The following is a 20,035-nucleotide window of genomic DNA, read 5'->3' on the forward strand; positions in this document are numbered from 1 at the left end:
CTCCTTGACCCATTACAATCGGGCTTTAAGAAAGGGTACAGCACTGCCACGGCTCTCCTTAAAGTGACAGAAGACATCAGACTAGCTATGGAACAACGACAACTTACAGTACTAACGCTACTGGATTTCAGTGGTGCATTTGATACAATAGACGTACAGCTACTAATTAAGAAAATGGAATCTTACTTGTTTGACCCTTTAGTACTGAAGTTTTTTACGTCATATTTGAAAGATCGGAGGCAGCGGGTGATAACTCGCGAAAGAAATTCAGAATGGCGTACAAGGAAAGTTGGCACGCCACAAGGTAGTATTTTAGGACCGCTGCTTTTTACATTGTATATCAATGACATTTCATCTTCTCTAAAAACGTGTAATTATCACCTATATGCTGATGATCTCCAAATTTACTACCATTGCAGCTTAAGCGAATTACCAAACGCAGTAAAATGCATAAATGATGACATGAAAAAACTCAGTGAATATGCTCTCGCAAACAGACTTCTCATAAATCCATCAAAATCGCAAGCTATCATTGTCGGTTCCCAGAAGCTCCTACACAAGATCAATGATTCGATCATTCCTCCTTTACAAATAAATAATATCACAATTCCGTACAGTAAAACAGTGAGAAATCTTGGGGTGACTATGACTGAAACTCTAAATTGGACAGAACATATCAAAAACATAAGTCATAAGGTGTTTGCTACTCTACACCCACTGAAATTAAACAAAGATATTATACCACTAAACATGCGGCAAAGATTAACACAGACCCTAATTCTTCCTATCCTTGACTACTGTGATGTTATCTTGGTAGACGCTACTAAAGAACAAACTAGGAAACTGCAGCGTATTATGAATTGTTGCCTTAGATTCATTTTTAACCTAAGGTATGATGTGCATATTACTCCTTATTATCAGGCACTGCACTGGTTAAAACCTGATAAGAGACGTGAATATCATATACTTGTCTTAATACACAAACTCCTGCATAGTAACTCCCCCCGGTATATTTCATCTAAACTTCACTTCCTCTCTTCCTTCCATAATCGTAACACTCGCTCGGGCTCCACTTTAGCTATTCCTCTTCACCACTCTTCTGTGTATAATAAATCTTTCATTGTAACCGGATCCAGGCTTTGGAATTCCCTGCCAGTAAGTGTCAGGAGCATTGACTCCTTCCTCAAATTTAAAATATCTTGCCGAGACTTCCTGCTGAGAGATACCGATTGAAGTGTGTATTGGTGTGTATTGTGTGCGTGTGATTGGTAATTGTAAAAATAAAAATTGTTTCTGTTAGTTTTATATAATATAAACGTAAGGGTAGTTGATAAGTGTGTACATTGTAAGTGTATGTGCAAGTGTCTGTGTGAGATAGAGAAGAGGACTGAAGTAACGAGCTAATAAGATAATAAGCTGCATATTGTGTGGATGTGTAACTTAAGCTTAATTTAGGAAATAGTATAAGTAGTGTAATTAGTATAATCAGTAATAGGTAACCTTAATATTATTTATTGTATTGTGGTTAAGTGTAAGAGAGGGCCGTGTGCCCTAACTTCGCCACATGAAAGAAGCCATAATAAATAAATAAATAAATAAGAGAAGACTTGACCTGAATGTCTCGAGTTATGAACCGAACAAAAAGAGCAAGAGGCAGAATTAAAAAACTTCAACTTACCAGTAAAAGATGACAATAACAAGTGGTATGATGATATCAAATCCAAATGGATCATAACCAACATTGATTTGTGGAAAATATATACAGATGAACTACTGGAGGAAGATGTCAGGTCCGAAGCACATAATACACAGGCTACCAATCATTTTAGTAAAAATCACTGATCTAAGGGTTTGTTGTCTTTTAGATACAGGAGCCACCATATCAGTAGTATCCCATGCCTTATTTCTGGAGATAAAAAGGAAAATAAGCATACTGGCCATTCCTGTGTCAAATATTAAAGTCAAAGGGATTATTCCACACAAAAGCATGATGTGCAAAATCCAAACTTATTTAGATGTAATGATCAGAGATACTATTTATTTACATGTTTTTAGTCATGAAAAATATCCAGCATTACATAATCTGGGAGCTGATTTTATTAGAGCAAATGGAGGTATTATTGACTTAGAGAAAGAAGTTAAATTTTGCCAAGGGAATGAAAATATGGAAGTACAAGAGAAGTTGTTGGATGTGCCGTTAAATAACGAACAGTATGTGAAGATATGTAATTGTAATGATGAATTGGATGAATCATCAAAGAATTTGCTACAGAAATTTATGGAGAATCCCACGGAATACAAAGAAATTGTGCACGCCATCGAAGAAGAAATAGGAAAGTGTAATGTGAAAGAAGATACCACCGTTGATATAATGGAAAAAAAAATAGAGAATACAATATGTTCCCAGGAAGAGAAGACACAATTATGGATGTTATTAAATCATTATGTCCCCCATTATGTCGTGGGGGACAGGCAACGGTACGAAGTAGGGGATAGCCTGTAGGGGTGAAGTACAGCGGGGACCTTCTGTGCCCCAGGACTGCTACGGTAGCTGTGAAGGCCTTACAGGAACCCTGAAAAGTAATGGCTAACGGGGCTCTGGTGAAGTCCTTAACGGCAACTGAGGCGGAGAAGGAGACCTTTGGTACGGCAAAATTGGCGGAGGAGGCAACCCTTCGTCTTGGGGTAAAATGAAGAGGAAAACCAATGCCTTGTGGTCAAGAGGGATTTTTAAAGGCTAAGGGAGACTACCCCAACAGAAAACAGCAGGCTTGGAGGCGTAGGTGGCAGCCACACCACCAAGCTCGGGTGCTGCTGGCCAATAACTCGCACACTTAAATTACCTTATTACAGAAACATCAACAATGAGAAACCAGACTGATCCAAAGATGACGACCTTTGGCTTGTTAACGAAAATTGGGCTATGGAATGTGAGGACTCGGCGGGAAAGTGGAAGACTAAGACAGGCAGTGGCATGTATGAGGAATTATGGCCTGAACATCCTAGGTATGAGTGAGGCAAGATGGAGTGAGTTTGGGGAATTGGCAACCCATGATGGAGCTACATTTGTATACTCTGGAAGACCTGAGGGCGAGATAGCGAGTTATAGAGGTGTGGGTATATTAATGGATAAGGAAGCCAAGAGGAGCCTTATGGAGTGGTACCCAGTGACGGAAAGGATAATAGTGGCACGTTTTAAGACCAATATTAGAAACGTTGTGTTGATAGTATGCTATGTACCTACAGAGTTGGCGGAGGAGGAAGACAAACAGGCGTTCTATGGACATCTTAATAGTACAGTTAAGAAACAGAAAATGAAGGATATCATCCTAGTTGGAGGAGATTTGAATGCAAAAGTGAGACAGGACAATGAAGGATTTGAACATATTATGGGAAGGCATGGTTTAGGAGAATGAAATGAGAATGGACAGCTGTTTGTGGACTTCTGTGCAAGTCACGATTTGGTTATTGGTGGTACTATATTTCCACATAAAGACTGCCATAAGGTGACATGGGTATCACCGGATCATAGGATAGAAAACCAGATAGATCATGTAGCTATTGGGCGAAGGTGGAGGAGTTCAATGTTGGATGTGAGGAACAAGAGAGGTGCGGACATAGGCAGTGATCACCATCTTGTTGTAGCTACCTTTAGAATGAAGATCCAGGCACAAAAGAGAAGAATAGAGTAGACAAGGAAGCGATATGATGTTGGAAAGCTAAGGTATGACAGAAATGTGAAAGAAGCCTTCAGGTTAGAACTGAAGAATCAATTTCAAGCACTCACCGAGGTGGAGGATGAAACTATTGAGGAAAAATGGGTGAAGACTAGATCTGTATTTACTGAAGTAAGTGAAAATATCCTGGGTTTTAAGGACAGGAGGAAAAAAGACTGGATGACTGACAAGACATGGGAAATTATCAGACAAAGGAAAGAGATAAAGGAAGTAATGAACGCATGTAAGACAGAATTGAAATTCAAATATTCTGCAAAGGGTAAGGAAGTAAAGAGAAGTGTAAGGAGGGATCAAAGAAAATGGATAGATGACCTATCTCAACAAGCAGAGGAGGCAGCCAGAAAGGGAAATCTTAGAGAACTTTATACCATCACCATAGTTCTGGCAAGGAAGCAGATGCAGAAAGACCGTCCAGTCAGAAACAAAGATGGTGTCCTCCTAACAAACTCTGAGGATCAACTGAAGCGATGGCAGGAACATTTCTCTGCGGTGTTAAACCACTCCTTAGAGGAGCAAGTAGATGCGGGAGAAGGCGAAGAAAGTGAAGAAGAAGAAGAAGAAGAAGAAACCTAGCCTGACCCAAGGATTAAAGTCTGCATTCCAACAGTGGAGGAAATCAAGCGGGCATTGAGAGAGTTGCATATTGGTAAGGCAGCAGGAGTTGACAATATTCCAGCAAAAGTCATGAAGGTTGATATGGATACCACTGCCAATATGTTGCAGCTGCTATTTGAGAAGATATGGGTTAATGGAGAAATGCCGACAGATTGGAGATGTGGGTTGCTGGTGAAGTTGCCAAAGAAGGGCAATACATCAAACTGTAACAAATGGAGGGGCATTACGCTTCTTTCAATCCTTAGCAAAGTCTTCACCAGGGTTCTGCTGAACAAAATTAAGGAGTACATCAACTTGAGGCTCCGACGGGAACAGGCAGGTTTTGCATTGAATCATTCGTGCGTAGACCAAGTAAACACCTTGAGGATAATTCTGGAGCAGTGTGCTGAGTGGTCATCTCACCTCTATGCAGTGTTCATCGACTTCGAAAAAGCTTTTCATTCGTTCAACAGAGAAGCTATGTGGAAGGAAATGAAGCGGTATGGAGTGCCATCACAAATTACCAACCTCATTCAAGAAACATATCGTGATTACACATGCAGTGTCATTCATGAGGGCCGTGTATCTGAGCCTAAATCTGTACATTCAGGAGTACGTCAAGGTTGTATCCTCTCGCCAACCATGTTCCTGGTGGTGATTGATGCGGTAATGCGGGATGTAACACGAAATGTGAAACGAGGTATCCAGCGGGGATTGGCTAATAGGATAGAAGACCTAGACTTCGCTGATGATGTGCATCTCCTGTCTGAGGCTCATGGTCAAATGCAATCAAAGATTGAAGACTTGGTAAAAGAAGGAAAAATGGTGGGACTAACGATCAACTCAAAGAAGACCAAGGCCCTAAGGATGAACAGCAACACACTAGAACCATTTGTCTTCAGTGATGAACCTATACAGAACGTGGATAGTTTCACCTATTTGGGCAGTGCAGTCACCAAAGATGGAGGAGCAGTACAGGATGTCTCAACATATACAAAAAGCAAATGGTGCCTTTGTTGGGCTCTATCCAGTATGGAAGAACAACAAAATATCTATCAGGACCAAACTTTGCATTTCCCGAAGTAATGTCAAGGCTGTTCTACTATATGGGCCCGAGACCTGGAAAGTGACTAAAGTGATTACCTTCAAGTTGCAGTCCTTTGTCAACCGCTGTTTAAGGAAGATTCTAAACATCTACTGGCCGGAAGTAATCTCCAATCATGAACTATGGAGAAAGACTGGTGAAACCGAGATGGCCATACATAAAGCGACAGAAATGGAAATGGATAGGGCATACGTTGAGGAAAGGGAACGAAGCCATTGAGAGAGAGGCACTGGACTGGAACCCGCAGGGTAACAGGAGGGTAAAAGGAGGAGAGGAAGGCCCAAACAAACGTGGCGAAGATCTGTACACATGGAGGCAATGGAAGAAGGCAAGACCTCGAGAGACGTGAACAGGTTGGCTGGCAACAGGATCAGATGGAGATGCTTTGTTGATGCCCTATGTTCCACAATGATCAACAGGAATTAAGTAAAACTTTAAATCATTATCGAAACATATTTGACACCAGACGGGTCGAATACCAAACTTCAAATACAGATTAAAAGTGACTGATCGGCATCCATATATGAAAAAGGCTTTCCGGTACCTAACAAATACTTGAGCAAAGTGGCCAAAATTATGTAAAAATGTAATCTAAGGACGTGCCAACTAATTAATCTTATCTTTGTGTGCCGTCCCTAACTCAACCATTGAAAATTTTCAACAGAGGAACTTTTCAAAGTTTTTCCAGATATTTTAACAGGAAGCACTAATGAAACATTTTAACATGATGCAATCTAAGAATTTTAGAGCCTTATTTTAAATTCATCATATATTTTTCATGTTGTGCACATAGTTCATCCCAGGTGCTTTTAATACCTTTTACATCATTTGTGTACGTTTATACATTTGTTTTAGTCATTAGATGTGTTTGTACATTTTTGTATTATGGCTGATGATGACCAGCCACGGCCAAAGTTAGTTCCTGGATTAGAAATGCAATGTAAACATTACATAATATAGTATAGAAAAGCTGGAGCATAATGACATAAATGTAGTTATTATTGTGATCACAACTCAATACGGATCAAAACCATTAAGTTTATATCCTATGATAAACTACAAAAGTTGTTGAAAAATCTGTTTAGATCTGGTTTCAATATGAATATTAACAGTCAAAGTTTTGTCAGTCCAAAATACTTTTTGTAGGTCAAGTAATTAACGGAGAAAGGGTGAGACCCAACCCACATAAAATTCAAGCCATCTGTGATTTTCCTAGACCTACCGAAATAAAGCATATATGAGAAAGTATGTCGGTTTTTGGCAATTCTTCGCTGATCATTGTCCAGGATACATGAAATTTATGGCACCATTATACGACCTCTTGAAGAAAAATAATAAATGGAAATGGGATGACCAATGCGAAATAGCTTTTATAAATGCCAAGGCCTCGTTAAGTAATTCAATCAAATTGGGATACCCTAATTTTGAGCTTAACTTCATCATTCACAAAGATGCATCTTTATTAGGAATAGGGACTGTACTGTACTTATAGAAGAATCCAGAAGAGACAAAGAAAGAATATTTATCCTTCTTCAGTAGAAAGTTACGACAACATGAATTAAACTACACACTTACCGAGTTGGAGATGTTACTTGTGGTTCAAGCGTTGCAACAACGGCGAAAGACGACGATATATAGATATCCCAACATAAAAAGAATAGACAATAAAGCCCTGACTTTTAAGTTAAAATCTACCTCATCTAGTAAAAGGATATTGAGGTGGATTCTTGTTTGTACAACAATTTAATATTACCATTGAACACTGTACTAGGAAATCAAATGTCCTGACTGATATATTGAGCTGTTACCCTTTTGAAGGTGAGATTACAATCCATAACCTGGGAAATGATTCTCAAGATTTAAATATACTGGAGAAACTTAAGAAACTGACCATCGCACAGAGCGAGGATCCACATTTGGGAAAAATCATAAATTAACTGAAACAAAATACAGAAGAAAAATACCGCAAAGACCCCAAATTGGACATAATTCCTATTAAAATAGCTGCCAACTTTCAGGAATCAAAAATAGGAAGATTTTTTAATTCTTGGATTTTATCACATATATTGTGCCATGGTCTAAGTGAAAAATGGACAGGATAAAAGACATACATATCTACAGTTACAATGTTAATTGACCATTAAATTTAAAATCTTAAAAAATAACATTAAAATGGTTACAAGAAAATGTACGCAATCACTCTCATTTATGACATACATACGAATAACAATACAGTCGAACCTCGATATCTCAAACCTCCATTACTCAAATTTTCAGTATCTCTAAGAAACTTAAATTTTCTGGCCATTTGTCCTATTCTTCACATGTAATTATTTTTCTATTACTCGGTTACACGAATTTTTCAATTTCTCGAAGCAAACATTTCCTCCCTTGAATAAACACTCTAACTCGAATTTTGTGCAACATTAACTGTGCAATATGGCATTTGTGGTTTGTGAGCAACAGTTAACAAGTAAAGAAAGGGTTACAGCGAGGCTGGGAACTAATATGATGAGAACCGAAATACTCAAACTTCTAGTGATCAGAAAACCAGCAACGCCTCGCTGTTTCTCGGGTGTGAATTAATTACTGGTCACGTACGAAAGTAAGCCCAGAAGTTTTTTTTTTTTTTTTTTTTTTACATTTTAAACAATTTTATTCACAATCAATATCATACATATACATACAGAGGCAGTAAAAGATACAGTTTAAATCCCGCATAAGGTAAACTTGTGTGTGGGCTACAAAAATACAATACAAAATTCGTGGATGACAAGCTCCATTTACGAAACTCGGCTGCGTGGTATTCACGAGAAGTTTCAAAGTGAAGGGAGGAATGGTTAATCACAACAAACTGAAGAGACTAACGGAATTTTTTCCAAAGGTGTTAACAGAGTTGTTTGTTTCACTACTGTATGTACTGTATCCAGTCTTCTAAAAAGTTACTACAATAAGTGTTGTAATTAAAGTGATGCTGTAAAATACAGTAGAGTTCCTTTGCATATTTTTAAGCACTGTTAAAAATAATGTATTCACTAAAAGCCCATAGATACATATGATTCAATTATGTGCTCTACATGCACAAAAACGGTATTCCCTAGGTCTCGAAAATTCGATAACTCGAAATAAAATTTATCTCCCGAGGTGATTTGAGATATGAAGGTTCCACTGTATTTATATCACACCGACACACCTTCCTGAAATACATTCAACTCATTAAAATTATGAAGTAAAGAACGAAAAAAATTGCACTGAAATACGCGAAACTACCACATACAAAACAGATCGGTATGTCGGATACATTATTAACATATGACTTTGACATGCAGAAAAGCATAGAACCGCTAGAAAAAACACGTGGCCTACAATGCCAACGACATTATGCACAGAAATTATGTTACTAGTGCGCAAACCACACAATAAGAAACTCATTCTTTCATCACGATTAACGATTAACTGAGTCGTAGCGCACACTAGCCTCTCTTGCTTGTAGGATGATTGCTGTCCGAAATCTCCAGCCATAAAGCACATATGCTGCTGTAGCGAGCAGGAAACAGGAAACACGAAGGCGACGGACGATACACTAGCGAAATGAAGCATAAAATAAATACGCTTGAAAATGAGGTTGGGTAAATTGCACAACCACATAAGAATTTATCCTTTATCCTAGGGGAAGAGTATTGACCATACTGGAGGTTATATTGTCAAAAATAGGAATTAAAAAGTCATAAAATTGGAAAACAAGTTAAAAAACGGAAAGTTTACGGGTAAATCAGAAGGGTTGGCAGATATGTATTAAACACAAATGGAAAAATGATATTTATGCAGATACACTGATAGTGAGCACACCAAACAGAGGATAGTTTTGCCTGTAGATTATTGTAAGGACATAGTATGGTTAGCACATCGTTGCACCAGACACGCAGGATTGGATAAAGTATTGGCAACATTATGCAAGACCTTCTGGTGGAACAGAATGAGAAATATCATTAGGAAAATCTTATGAACTTGTGACACATGTCAACGAGCAAAATACAATTACTTCTGGATGGACCAAGTACCAATATCATATTGCCAAGTAAACCATTAGAATCAATAGCTATGGATTTATATGGACCACTACCCAAATCTACTGGGGGAAATCAATACATAGTGGTAGCACTGGATGTATCTTTCAAATTAACTTGTATGTGCCCCAATCGGAAAGCCACCTATAGACTAATTATATGATGTACAATTCCAAATATGGGAAAAACCACAATTTTTGTTAACTGGCCATGGTCGGCAGTTCAAATTGTTGGAATTCCAGAAAACATTACAAAAACTAGACATACACCATATCAACTTAATAAGGCATCTGCAGGCAAAACCATCTGAGTGGTTTGATGAGTGAAATCTCAAAATTCTGCTGCATCTATTGTCCACAACACCACTGGAAATGGGTTAAGGTGGTCCCAATAATGTTAACACATTGCAGACCGGGCGCCCTTCATCCCATGCACAGCCCTGTTCCCGGCCACTTTCTAACTACAGTAGAGTCCCGTTAATCCGAACCCCGTTAGTCCGAAAGTCCGGTTAATCCGAACTGAAACATTCAATTAAAAAAAAATCTCCTTATTGAAATGAAAGAACATATTATAGAATGACTTGAATCTTATAAGTCATATTTTACTAGAATAACAATGTAAACATAATTACACATCACAAACCATCAATCACTGGTCGTTTATCTTTACAAAGTCTGTTAGTTTCTTTTGCAGTAGTGATTGGAACCTACTCGAAGATGCAGTGTTAAACCAACGTCTCATACACATCACATCAGTAGGCATAGCAGCGGAGTGTTGCTCGACGTAGCGTACGGCATGTTCTAAGACGACTGCGGCATCCGAATGTGGCACTGGTTGTTCAATGTGGTCTTCTTCGTCGTCACTCGGTTCCTCATCAACTCCAGATACTTTCTCCACCATAGCTACAATTTCTTGGTCTGTTTGTAATTGATGACAGTCAGCTTCCATCCACTCGCTAATGTGATTTTCATTGTCGTTTTTTGCTCTACGGGTTCTTAACTACCCTATTGTAATTTTATACAGTATTTTATTCATATAATTGCTAAAGAATGGACATTTCAAATTACAGTATGTACTGTACTGTATTGTAGAAACTAATTTCCTCAAACGGTTGAGGCACTGGCCTTCTGACCCCAACTTGGTAGGTTTGATCCTGCCCCAGTTCGGTGGTATTTGAAGGTGCTCAAATACGTCAGCGTCGTGCAAGCAGATTTACTGGCACGTAAAAGAACTCCTGCAGGAGAAAATCCTGGCACCTCGGCATCTCTGGAAACCGTGAAAGTAGTTAGTGGGACATAAAAACAATAACATTATTATTAGAAAATATTTTCCGGTTAATCCGAAAATTTTGTAGTCTGAACAGACTCCAGTCCCAATTAGTTCGGATTAACAAGACTCTACTGTACCTCCAAGCTGGAGTGCATGCATTCAAATAGGCTGATTTGAGTTTTTTTTGTTTTTTCAGGCTGTGAAAAGATCAAACCTGCCCAGTTGGGCTCAGAAGGCCAGCGTTCTACCATACGAGCTAATCAGACTGGCTGTAGCTGAATGTAACTGTTTTGGTGTAAGATTGTTCTAAGAAGGTTAATTATTTGTTAGTTTCTTGTAGTGGATTGTTTAACTGAGTCTTCTATTGGCATATTAGTGAACATAGTGGTGATGTCACAGAATATTATTCTTGTGCTCTCTCTTATTTTTAGCTCATTTAGTTCCTTGAGTACTTCTAGGATGTTTTTACCTGACATGTGTTCTTTGAGTGACATTTTTTCTTTTAGCATTTGGTTGAGTAATTCGTGTTCATGAGCATCGCAGTCTCCACATGTTGTCCCTTCTGCATGGAGTTCTAAACTCAGGTGTACGGAATTATCTCTCAACAAACTTCAATTACCTCTCCTCCTATCACAACCACGATACACAATCTGGCTCCTGTTTAACAATATCTCTCAGTCACTCCAGGACTTACAACCGCTCCTTTGTAGTCACTGCCGCTAGGCTGTGGAATAGCCTCCCTGCTACCATTAGGGAATTAAGTTCTCGTAGGAGATTTAAAATGGATTGCTGAAATCACTTGTTCGACGTGCGTAATGTGAATGAGGGCATGAATGAGCTTATTTTCTTAAAAATTTGAAATATATTTGCTAGTTACAGGTTTTTACTGTGTTACCTTCTTTTATTGTTACTAGTGTTAGTTTTAAAATTATCATCATGTTCATTTATATTGTCATGTTGTACATTCTATAATTATCTCCTTTATTACTATCTCCATATTTGCTATTAGTACTATATTATTTTTTTAAAAAAGATTCATTGTATTTAAAAAAATTATATGAATGTTAATTATTTAAATGTTGTAGTTAAATGTAAGAGAGGGTCTTGAGCCCTAACTTCGCCACGAATAAAGACAAAATACTTACTTACTTGCTAATACACAAAATATGAAGCAGTACTTCAACTCCCCACTTCATAGAACAGAGCAATGCCTACAGCACTCCCCTCTAATTCTTCGTTCTCAGTATCTGATCCCGATCACCTTCAGAATCTCAAATAGATTGGTCCAATAAACATTATCGAATGCCTTTTCTAGATCTACCAATGCTGTGAACATGGGCTTGTCCTACCTAATTTGATCCTCTATGCTGCTGATGATGATGCTTGTTGTTTAAAGGCGCCCAACATCGAAGGTCATCGGCCCCAGATTCAATCCTCAAAGATCAGACGTTAAGTCAGGATTGCTTCATGTGTTCCTACATTTCCTCTGAAGCCCAATTGATCTTCTAGCAACTCAGTTTCAACTTGTCTTTCCATTCTGCAGTAAATAATACTGTACGTGTTAACATTTTGCAGGTATGAGATACTAAACTAATGGTGTGGTAGTTTTCACACTTGTCAGCACCGGCTTTCTCGGAAATAGATATGACAACATTGTGCCGATAAATCGGATGGCACTTCGCCTGTCTCATACATCTTACACACTAAATGGAATAACCTCGCCATGCTGGTTTCTCCTAAGGCAGTCAGTAATTCTTAGGGAATGTCATCGATTCCAGGTGCCTCATTCCTACTTAGGTCTCTCAGAGCTCTGTCAAATTTTGACATCAAAATTAGGTCTCGCACTTCATCAGCATCAACACCCTCTTTTGGTTCCAGAACCATATCAACTATTTCTTTACCTTGACGCAACTGTTTTATTTATGTTCCTGCCATCTTTCTGCCTTGTGTTCTTTCCCTAGAAGTGGTTTTCCACCTGTGCTCTTAATATTCATACCTAGTTTTCCTTTCTCCAAAGGTGTCCTTGATTTTCCTGTATGCATCATCTACCTTTCCTAGGACCATACAACCTTCAACATCCTTGCACTTTTCCTTCAGGCATTCTTCCTTAACAGTCCTGCACTTTCTATCCACTTCATTCTTTAATCGCCTGTATTCTTTTCTGCCCTCTTCATTGTCTGCATTTTTGTCGTTCATCAATCAGGTCTAGTATCTTCTGAGTAATTCACTGATTCTTAGTTATCTTTCCTTTCTTTCTAACATTTCTTCAGCAGCCCTACTGACCTCATTCTTCACGACTGTCCATTCTTCCTCTATTTTTCCTTCAGCCTTTTCATTAGTACTTGTACAACATGTTCTTTGAAACAATTACAGTGCAACCTCGATTCTCCGTTTTTGACGAGACCAAAGGAAAAAACGTACAACATGGGAATACGGAAAATCCGGAAACGAATGAACCATCAACAATTTGGCTGAACATTACAATGAAATATGTATACTTATAATCTTACAAACACCCATAAACCAAAGCATAGCCCCAATGGGTATCCGCTGCCCTATTCTCTTATTCATTATTAAACCAGCTCCTGCATTTCCTGTTTGATTTTGTGTTGATAATTCTGTAGTCACATCATCATCATCATCATCATTTCTTTGCTCCAGCAAGCCAGGTGCGGTTGTGTACGAGCCTCCTGACCACTTAAACCAACTACATCTAACTTTCGTCCATCCACCTCCCTTTACAGATTTTCTAACCTACCATAACGATTCAAACTTCTAACATTCCACGTTCCAACTCGCAGAATGTCAGTATCCATGTATCCATCTCCCTGATGATCGCCCCCTCTTGTGTAGTCCCCATCCGGATATCCGAATGGGAGGCTATTTTAGCTCCAGAGTATTTTATCCGGGAGGAAGCCATCATCAGTACATCATTCATAGAGAAAGAGGTGCATGTCCTCGGGAGTTAGCTACAGCTGTAGTTTCCTGTTGCTTTCAGCTGTGTAGCAGTATCAACACAGCTAAGCCATGTTGAGTATTATTACAAGGCCATATCAATGAATCATCTAGACTGCCACCCTTGCAGATTCTGAAAGGCCGCTGCCCCCCATTTGTTAGTCTGGTCCCTCGACAGATACCCATCCGATATGGTTGCACCTGTGGCTCGGCTATCTGCTTCATTGGGACACGCAAACCTCCCCACTGTGGCAAGGTCACATGGTTTGCATGGGAGGAGTATGCTGATATAAGAACTAAAATGACACGTGTTAGGTACAAGCCCTGGGAGGTTAATCAGAATATCTAGGACTTCTAGCACAGCATGCATATGCTTTTACTACATCTATATTGAAATCATCCTTCAATGTGTAGCTTTATTACTTCCAATTTTTTTCTTATTGTAAGGGCCATCAAAGTCAACAATCTCATGAGAAGAGAGAGATATTAGTATTTTTAATTTTTCTTATAAAATTTGCTTTACATCACACTGACACAGATAGGTCTTACGGCAATGATGGGATAGGAGTGGGAAGGAAGCAACTGTGGCCTTAATTAATTAGGGTACAGCCCCAGCATTTGCCTGGTGTGAATATGGAGAACAATGGAAAACCATCTTCACTACTGCCAACAGTGGGGTTCAAACTCACTATCTCCCAAATGCAAGCGGGCAGCTGCATGACCCAAACCACACAGCCACTCACTCAGCAGATATTAATCTGATACTATGTGCGGTTGCAGGGCCTGTACAGGTGCATGTATCAGTAACTGACACCAGGATTAAGAAGACGGCAGCCCTGGTTTATGTTAGGTACCATCGAGGTATTCATCAAACGTTCAGGAACGGAAACCTGAAAAACCATCTAGGATAGCTGAGAATGAATTTTTACTTTTCTTTTTAATTGTTTTAAAAGTTGAGTGCACCCTACAAACCAATCTTAAAGTCACGGTTGAGCTGGACATCTATCACATCCTACTGGGCAAGGATCTATTATGCTAATCTTCAAACCATGACAACAGCAAGATGACAGTTAACAAGGATACACATGTAGCCAAAAATAAATTGGCTTCTCATTCAATAATTTTATTTTTAGATGAGGGAAAGCTGAATTTACATGAAAATCAAAAAACTCTACCAGTGCATTACTTACAAGGCCATATGCTAAGCTCCGCTCATGTTCTTCAGTGACATCGGCAACATATGCAAATACAACCGAGAAGGTAACAGCGAAGACACCAGATATACTTATCATGGCAAAAAACCACCTGTAAAGAAAGAAAAGGCTTGCATACATAAATAGTTCTGAATCCCAATATAACACGATTATAAAGTCATTAGTTCTTTGGTATGATAAAACATGGCCAATTCCTGAGTGTACATTTGTAGTGAAAAACTTGGTAATACTCCTATGGTTCCCAGTAAAATCAAACTTCAAACTTATCAAAATGGCTAAAAAATACAATAGGTGAAATGTTAATAGAGTAATGACTGCTTGTGAAAAGATGGTGAAAATAGTCCTTGGTTCAGAAGCTGCCAGAAAAATTTCAAATATTCCTCTCTTTGCTGACACCATCAGTTGCCAAGCTGTTGACATATCCAGCGATACTGAAGACATTATGAAGGAGAAAATCAAAAGCAGTCAGAAATTCACATTTCAGATGGATGAGCCCACTGATATTAACAGCCATGCACAACTTCTCGCTTATCTTTGGTACATCGATGGAGACGTAATTGCAACTAATTTCTTTTTTCATTTTGTCAACTTCCCGAGCATAACACCAGTGAAGAAATATTTTGTGCAACTAATGAATACGAGCTCCAAAATGAATTAAAATGGAAGGATTCCGTTAGTGTTTGTACATCTTACAAATTGTACAAAATTGTGTTGATTACACTAGCCAACATGATTTTGCAGTAAAATAGAAAATATGTAATTCTTATGGAAATCGCTGCCCTGATTCCGAAAATGATGCTAATTTTTTCCTATCACGTCTAGTTTTGACACAATTCAGTGTTTTAGTATCTGCATGAATTCGTAAGACGTAATGTTGAGAGATGTTCCCGCGCAACTTTTTTTAGAATACAATTATGTGATTTGATTTGTTATAGTTTGCATTTTATTATAGGTTTGTTGCTGTCTAAATTTTCATTTTGTAGTTCGGGGTTTCCTGGTAAATTAATAACAAACTCCCTCAGATACGCAATAGATCGCGAGGTATGTAGGATTGAAGATAAGACAGTTGAGCGTTCGTCTTTCACCTTAGACCACTTGAATAAACAGACATGTTAAAAGCCTCAATCAATGAATACTGATCTGCATTTAGGGCAGTCGCCCAGGTGGCAGATTCCCTATCTGTTGCTTTCCTAGCCTTTTCCTAAATGATTTCAAAGAAATTGGAAATTTATTGAACGTCTCCCTTGGTAAGTTATTCCAATCCCTAACTCCCCTTCCTATAAATGAATATTTGCCCCAGTTGTTCCTCCTGAATTCCAACTTTATCTTCATATTGTGATCTTTCCTAATTTTATAAACGCCACTCAAACGTATTCGTCTACTAATGTCATTCCACGCCATCTCTCCGCTGACAGCACGGAACATACCACTTAGACGAGCAGCTCTTCTTCTTTCTCTCAATTCTTCCCAACCCAAACTTTGCAACATTCTTGTAACGCTACTCTTTTGTCGGAAATCACCCAGAACAAATCGAGCTGCTTTTCTTTGGATTTTTTTCCAGTTCTTGAATCAGGTAATCCTGGTGAGGGTCCCATACACTGGAACCATACTCTACTTGGGGTCTTACCAGAGACTTATATGCCCTCTCCTTTACATCCTTACTACAACCCCTAAACACCCTCATAACCATGTGCAGAGATCTGTACCCTTTATTTACAATCCCATTTATGTGATTACCCCTCAGCCCTTATGCAATGTTTATGATGGACTGATAAAGCAGTTTCCTTTCAAAGATAACAGTGTTGCTTGAGACAGGCTCCAAGAAGTACTGGTACGTGTTAGCGCGTCTTTTAAAGTTCACATTCATTTAATTGTAGGCCTATCGTGTGCGCGAGATTTAATGTAATTTAATTTCAAATTGATCACCAATAAGTGAAGTTCTAGTGTTTTAACACCATCATGGCTAGTGTTTCAGGGGTGCACAGAAGACAGTGTAAGCAAAGTCCTCAAAAGTTTTGTTACGTTTGTGGAGTTTGTGTGCTCAATTCCAAGTTGCGTCAAATAGACTCGTTTATAAAGAAACTTTATTTTTCTTACTTCAAATTGAAAGTTGGGGATCAAGACAAATCTTTCGCACCTCATATTGCATGCAATACCTGTGTTGAGGGACTACGTTACTGGTATGAGGGCAAACAAAACACAATGCTGTTTGCTATACCCATGCAATGGCGAGAGCAAAAGAACCATCATGGCGACTTCTATTTTTGTACGACCCATGTTGTCGGTTACGATAAGAAAATTAAAAACGAAATTAAATATCCAAATCTCAAGTCAGCTCTTCGACCAGTTCCTCATGGACCTGAATTACCGGTACCTACTCCACCTACTCACTTGAGTGAGGAAAGTAGCAGTTCATAGCAATCTGACGATGAAGAAATAGATTTTGAACCACATCAATATGAAACACCTTCAGACAAATTCACACAATCCGAATTGCATGATCTGATAAGGGACTTACAGCTAACCAAAAGAAAACAGTGAATTACTTGGTTCAAGATTGCGCGAAAAGAATATGTTGGCACAAGGTGTTACATTTTCCTGGTACCGAAATCATGACAAAGAATTCCGAAAGTATTATACTCAAGAAGATGAACTTGTATTTTGTACGGATGTTTCAAATCTTCTACGTCAATTCGGAGAGAAAGAGTATGATCCTAGAAACTGGTGTGTTTTTATTGACTCTTCCAAAAGAAGTTTAAAGGCTGTTTTGCTTCATAATACAAATGTTCTGGCATCCGTACCACTTGCACACTCCACAAAAATGTCTGAAACATACAAAACCTTAAAATTGGTGCTTGAAAAAAAAAAAAAAAAAAAAAAAAAAAATCACACTAGCATGTGTGGCAAATTTGCGGTGATTTGAAGATCATTGGATTGTTGCTGGGACAACAATAAGGCTATACAAAATTTCCCTGTTTCCTATGCGAATGGGATAGCAGGGCACGGGATAAACACTGGGATACAGTGAATTTGCCAGAAAGGAAACAACTACATCCAGGATCCAAAAATGTCTTGAATGTAAGTCTTATTGACCGTTGTCGTGAACGGCAGTTCGCGTCGCACCTTTCACACATAACAGAGTGAGCAAACGGACTCGAAGGAATTCGAATCCGTGACCTCCAGGGTAGAAAGCCTGTGATTTGAAAAGTAGCAGATATATAAACGCATGTATATATGAAGGGAAATTACAGGAGAGTCTGAATATGTTTATAATTCATAATTCATAAATGATAGTAATAATAATGATAATGATAATGATAATAATAATAATAATAATAATAATAATAATAATGGGAATGACAGAATATTTCAAAGAAGGACTTAGAACATTCGATGTTTCATAGGAGCTCGTAAGCCAAGAGCTTTGTGTCTCAATATTGTGAAACATTGTGTAAGTTAAATACGCATTTTTTTTTTTTTTTTTTTTTTTTTTTTCAATTTGCTTTACGTCGCACCGACACAGATACGTCTTATGGCGATGATTAACGCATTTCTTCTGAGTTGGAAATGTACATTTTTTTTTGCTAGGGGCTTTACGTCGCACCGACACAGATAGGTCTTATGGCGACGATGGGATAGGAAAGGCCTAGGAGTTGGAAGGAAGCGGCCGTGGCCATAATTAAGGTACAGCCCCAGCATTTGCCTGGTGTGAAAATGGGAAACCACAGAAAACCATTTTCAGGGCTGCCAATAGTGGGATTCGAACCTACTATCTCCCGGATGCAAGCTCACAGCCGCGCGCCTCTACGCGCACGGCCAACTCGCCCGGTAGGAAATGTACACAGTCACATGTAAGGAACATAGGAATAGCTTCTCAGAGCTTCTGGAAAAATGTGTGTAGTGCAACGTGACAGGAAGGTTCCATACTAAGGAACCAATCAGAGGAGAGTGCCGTCGTGACGTGAACTAGTGACTTGTGGTGGTGGTGGTATATGAATCAGTAGGATAATTCGAGAAAGAATAGAAAGAAACTATATAACTTGGTAACATGAAAACAACAGGGCTTTTGACTTTCATCTCTCAAGGGAGGCTTTTGACTGTGAACTCTTGGACTGAAGGCTTTTTGACTTTCATCCCTCAAAGGAGGCTTTTCGACTGTAGACTTTATCGCCGAGAGAATTGTCAGTGTGCTGGTATAATTCAAGTAAGAGCCGCGAGTAAGTAGCTGAAAACTGTTAGCAAGTAAAGGGACATTAGGCTCTGACAATAAGCGTGATTCGTCGGTGAGCGATCACAAGGGTTTACCACACCGATTGTCAAAGTAGGTGTTGGAATATAATCATCGTCATAAACTAGTAAATACTTATATTTGGGAGAATGTCTCACCGTGAAGAGTGACGGGTTCCAGGGATATCTATGCAGAAGAACGAAGAGACGAAGGAAGAAGACTTCAATCCAACCAGTGAACATAATTATTATTATATGTATTTAAAGTCTTAGAGACATTCAGAAGGATCTGAAGTTGAGAAGGAATTGAGAGTAAATGGTGTCAGAGATATTGTGTTTAAATTGTACATTTATCTTGTATATATTTGTGTGCGAATATTCTTGGGTTTAGAATATAATTAGTATTCAAACTTTGCCGATCTGACTACACACTCTCAGAACTCTGAACCCAAGTCCTCAGCCAGTTGACAATCCTTAGGGTCATGACAGGTGGACATAAAAAATGTGGTGTGCAGATGTGGCGTAACAATTAATTACAATAAATTACTAGAAAATACTGGTGTTCATTTGTTGTGAATATATACGAGTATAATTACGATCGCTTTAAGCGCTGCTTAGTGATCAGGGATATAAGTGAACCAAATTGTAATTGTGTCTGATCACTGTTTCAGGTACATTGAGAGGAAAGCAACGGGAAAGGAAAGAAATTCAAGTCGCTTGGAGGCAGAACCAGCAAAAAAGCTGCTAGTAGCAGTTGTTCGGGAACAGTCAATCCAGCTCAGAGTCCAGTGATTATCCAGGGAGGGTGAGTCAAAATCCAACTCATAATGGAGGGTTCAGATAGAAATGCTAGTCCTACCCCTAGTA

At 38.8% G+C, this 20,035-nt stretch overlaps 1 protein-coding gene across 3 annotated transcripts in view; it reads right to left on the bottom strand.

Moving 5' to 3' along the window:
• Positions 1-20,035, bottom strand: part of LOC136864384 (hippocampus abundant transcript 1 protein) — a 262,341-nt gene that overhangs the window by 126,882 nt on the left and 115,424 nt on the right. For all 3 annotated transcript variants that reach the window (XM_067141316.2, XM_067141315.2, XM_067141314.2), the window contains one exon: positions 14,918-15,032. In XM_067141316.2, the coding sequence (XP_066997417.1) occupies positions 14,918-15,032 (115 nt within the window). The remainder of the gene's footprint in view (positions 1-14,917; positions 15,033-20,035) is intronic.

Source organism: Anabrus simplex, chromosome 2 (assembly GCF_040414725.1).
Source record: "Anabrus simplex isolate iqAnaSimp1 chromosome 2, ASM4041472v1, whole genome shotgun sequence".
In the NCBI taxonomy this organism is placed as follows: Eukaryota; Metazoa; Arthropoda; class Insecta; order Orthoptera; family Tettigoniidae; genus Anabrus; species Anabrus simplex.